This window comes from Gymnoscopelus microlampas, assembly GCF_963454915.1.
Source record: "Gymnoscopelus microlampas genome assembly, chromosome: 6".
NCBI lineage: Eukaryota > Metazoa > Chordata > Actinopteri > Myctophiformes > Myctophidae > Gymnoscopelus > Gymnoscopelus microlampas.
Window position 1 is genome coordinate 48,351,474 of NC_139943.1, and position 5,000 is coordinate 48,356,473.

Sequence of the window (5,000 nt, forward strand, 5' to 3'; positions counted from 1 at the left end):
AGACGCTGATGCATGCCAGGGATTCCCAGCCATGTACCTTTTCCCATGAATTTGTTTACAGCAAGCCAATATCCATATAGGATATTACAGAAGAGTTAACACCACTGGTACTGTATACATCAAAAGTGGCATACTAAAACGTTTAACAAAATAGATTTTAGATACCACAGCAACTACCTGTTACCTGATACTCAGTCTTCCACCAAGCCCCCCCTCACACACACACACACACACACACACACACACACACACACACACACACACACACACACACACACACACACACACACACACACACACACACACACACACACACACACACACACACACACACACACACACACACACACACACACACAGACGAACATACAGACGAACATACAGACGAACACACACAAACACCCCCCACACACACGTACAGATGTACAGTCTCTCTCTCTCGAATCAGGTGCCCTCCCTCTCTCTCTCTCTCTCTCGCTCGCTCGCACGCACGCACGCACGCACGCACGCACGCACGCACACACGCACACATGCTCATAGTCAAACCTACAGAAAGTAATTGCTCTATGATTCGTATATAATCCACGTAATTATGAGCTAGAAAGGTGGACCTGGACCTGGAACAGGTATATACCACATTTTACATATCACAAATTACATAACATTTTAGGTGAGAAATGTCATTCAGTTGCTCAGTATTGATTCATTTCACATTTACAACAACTAGTTGACCATTGTATTTAAAATATCCATGAGTCCACGTTTCATATCAAACTGTTTAGTTGAAGCAAAACTTGTTTAGTTTTATTGACAAGTGCTATGTGGAATTTCTATTATAACTGTGTGTGTGTGTGTGTGTGTGTGCGTGTGTGCGTGTGCGTGTGCGTGTGCGTGTGCGTGTGCGTGTGTGTGTGTGTGTGTGTTTCTGTGTACGTGCCAGACCCCCATTCCTCTGGATTACTAAACTCCCTCCTCGGTGTCACAAAACAACAAGCTGCCTGATACCCGCCACCTCACTGTCATCTCACACCACCACAACAAACATGACTGCCACAATGTGTCAAAACAAGTGAATCTACACATAGAAGACATACAGACAACCAGAAAGAAAGTAAGAAAGTAAGTAAGAAAGTAAGAAAGTAAGAAAGTAAGAAAGAAAGAAAGAAAGAAAGAAAGAAAGAAAGAAAGAAAGAAAGAAAGAAAGAAAGACAGCCTCAACAACTCCCATCAACATACATACACCCTTAAACAGATGAACCCTATAGTGTCCCTATTCCGGGCATGCTAGGCAAACATTTAGTGAAAGTAGGGGAACATTAGGAGAATCGACAGGCTATTTTCAGTGAAGAGATTTGGTGTGAAGAGATGGAGAGGAAAGAATGAGGGGGCCAAGACGGAGTATAGGGTTTAACCCACTGGCCTGGAACAACCTATAGACGGATTTCCGCGCGACGTCATCACAGAGCAGAATGCGCAATCTGCGCATGCTCGGGGGAAACGAATTGTTGCGCCGTTCACTCTGTTGTTGTGTTCGGGAGTTAGATAGCCATAATTCTGCTATTATAGGCATAATAGGCATAATGCTGCTATTATATACAAACAGATCCAACTTCCGACAAATCATTTTTATTGAGTAAACAAGGTATTACAAACTGCATAATTTAATGTACTTTCATTAAACCCGGTGAAGATCATTTCTTTTATGAATGGACATTTGACCAGAGCTGCTGCGGGTAATGGCGCCCTCTATAGGCTTACCCCTCCTCTGCGCGGTCATATCCTCTCATGTTTACTAACAGGAAACCCGTCTATACGTTGTTATACTTTTCAAACCGGGAACACTTCTGTGTGTAGTTGTTGCTATAAACATTATGGCAACATTATTTGCTTATTTCATACGTTTTTCAGATAACTTAGGTCAGGGTTTAGAAAGCGTTTTTAGAATTGGCCGCGACGTGTTTTGAGCTGGGGGGGGTCCCCAGAATGACAGTGAAAGTGACAATTGCTATTTCACAATATTTATCTGTGGAACCGAGTCAAACTAAATGTAACGCCTCAACTCCTACAATTCCAAGTGCTTGTCAGGGTGGTAGGTGGGCGTCCCCAGTTCAAATGCGATTATTTGGGGGGGTCATGGCCTGAAAAGGTTGGGAACCACTGATCTACTTCATCTATCTTGCTACTGCGCCTCTCCTGTTACCCTGTTGATTTTATAGCTGGCTGGCTGGTAACATGAACATACAGTGTATGGCCATGCATACACAAACCCAGTGCGATATTCCTCTGCTTTACAGTCAGCACTCAGGCTTACAGGATCAACATCTTGATCTTGATCCCACTGGATCAAGACATCCGTGTTGTGAGGTCTGACACAGCAAATACACCCCACAAATGAGAGAATTGAACTCTGTTAACCCGTCAAAACCAGGGAACGCATCTGAACGCAAAAACTGATTTAGAAGACATTATAGAATCCCCCAGAAGCAAAGATTTGAGTTACAAATGTTGGTTTAAAAAATATATATTCAAAGATTTGCACTTAAAGTTCACGATTTAAAAAAAAAAATAGCAGATCTACAAGCTCATAGCGTGGCACTTGGTGCCGCGCTATGAGCTTGTATATCTGCTATTTTTGAATAGCCAAAGACATCTTAAAATGACACAGATGCGTTCCCAGTCTTAATGGGTTAATCCAGCTGCCCTCCACTCCCGTGCCGTCCAATTTCCATCTCTGAATACTGGGGGCACATTTGCAAACCACCTTACAATTTATGCCTTCATAAATAATATTGCTGATGCACACAAAATATATATATATATATATACACATATACAGTATTTGAGCGCCGGCGAGCAGCCTCTCTTTTTTTACACAGACCCTTAATCAAAGTTACAATTACAACCTGTGGAGGTTTAAAACAGGTTGATTGGCTCTGGCAGCGCTGAACAGCAGACATGGCGCGCCTTTAGTCTTCTGCTGTCATATGCTGTGGTATACAACTGTCAGAGTTATGGCGCCTCTCTCCGGGACGAGGAGCTTCAATTGTTTACGCCGCTCGTATTCACATTTGTGTGTGTGTGTGTGCGTGCTTTCTTCGTGTGTACATAAATGGTCTGCATTTGTATAGTAAACGGTCTGCAATTCTATAGCTCCTTCATACCAGCGCGCTTTACAAGAGCGCTTTACAATGTGCATTACATTCACACGCGCGCACGCGCGCACGCACGCACGCACGCACGCACGCACGCACACACACACACACGCACACACGCACACGCACACACACACACACACACACACACACACGGCCATGTAAAGTACCCCACTAGCAGTTAGGGGTTCAAGGCCATGGTCTTGCTCAAGGACACTTGACACAAAGCCGCAGGAAGAGCCGAGGATGGAACCTGAACCCTCCAAAGCAACTGCTGGCCTGCGTGCATGTGTGTGTGTGTGTGTGTGTGTGTGCATGTTGGTTGTTAAGAACATACGGTAAAAATATTACCATGTCTTTTTTTGGACTTTAACCCATTAGGACCAGGAACGCATCGGTGTCACTTTATATTTCTTTGGCTATTCAAAAATAGCAGATCTACAAGCTCATAGAGCGGCACTCGCTGCGCAAAACAAAGTTGTGAAAATGTGTGCAAATCTTTGAATATTATACATTTTTAACTCAAATCTTTGCCTCTGGGGGTCCCTGTAACAAAACATTTTCAGAAGGGGGTCCACGCCGGCCGAATACATATAATTTTAGGGGTCCATGACATGAAAACGTTTGAGAACCACTGATATATATAGCAACATGCATTTTTTCAAAAATCCCCCAGAAGCAAAGATTTGAGTTAAAAATGTTTGCTTAAAAAGATATATATATACTGTATGTATATATTCAAAGATTTGCAAAAAATGTCACGATTTTTCATAGCGCAGCACTGAGTGCCGCACTATGAGCTTGTAGATCTGCTATTTTTGAATAGCCAAAGAAATCAAAAAATGACACAGGTTACTTCTTTCTCTCGCTCTCTTGCACACATTGAAAAACACACACAAACACACACAGTCACAAACATTTTGTAATGAACTCTACATGCTTGTGTCCCCTTTTTGGGGCCAGGTGGACTAATTACCCATTGAACACCAGCATCTATTCTGGGGGGAACATTAGCCAAACAAAGCTTGTGGAATAAAATGAGTGGTCCAATTACAGTTGCGACTCAGGTCAGTTTGACTAAGAATAGAGGGTTTAAGTGATTAAGCATTAAGTGGATTAAGTAATAGTAGTATCAATAATCCCCCACACCGTTGCACAGTGTCACACGATGCTTGATCTGAAGACCTTTTTTTTGTATTTCTCACCTTTGACCTCTTCAAGCAGCTCGTTTGCGTTGAGGCAATCCATCCTGTCCTTCCAGTCCTTAGACAGAAGACGCTCCACACAGGATGACTCTACAAACAGAAATAAAGAAGACAGGGATAAATATATCATCATATTTTGTTATTAACTGTTCCTATCCATCATTCACTGTAATAATTCACTCATTTGTTCATGTTCACTGTTGTGTGGTTACGTAAAAGGATCCCTGGCTAATAAGCTAAATATGCCTTAATACGTTATAATTGTCCTCCATATTTTATCTATTTTAGAAATAGTTCATCTTTCACTCAATCGGGGCAATGCCCGTCGCAAGTTGATGATGTCATTTGCCCATGTGTGATCAAGCTCTATGAAATTTATGGAATGCATGGGAAAATAAAAAACAACTTAATACTTCCTAAGGTTAATATGAGCATCAAATCAATATTTTAAATATGTTTTTTTGCACATGCATTCCATATATTCCATAGGGCTAGACCACACATGGACAAATGACATCATCAACTTGCGACGAGCATGGCCCCTCTTGAGTAAAAGATGAACCGTTTCTAAAATGAATACAATATTTAAGGTGTTTTAAATGTTTTGCTTTAGTTATAGAAGGGCAATTATAATTTATTAAGG

General features: G+C 41.9%; 1 protein-coding gene across 2 annotated transcripts in view; it reads right to left on the bottom strand.

The window, feature by feature from the left end:
• The window catches only part of LOC311047290 (transcription factor Sox-6-like), a 150,748-nt gene that overhangs the window by 63,786 nt on the left and 81,962 nt on the right, over positions 1-5,000 (bottom strand). For both annotated transcript variants that reach the window (XM_084059954.1, XM_084059953.1), the window contains exon 5: positions 4,358-4,447. In XM_084059954.1, coding sequence (XP_083916080.1) covers positions 4,358-4,447 — 90 coding nt within the window. The remainder of the gene's footprint in view (positions 1-4,357; positions 4,448-5,000) is intronic.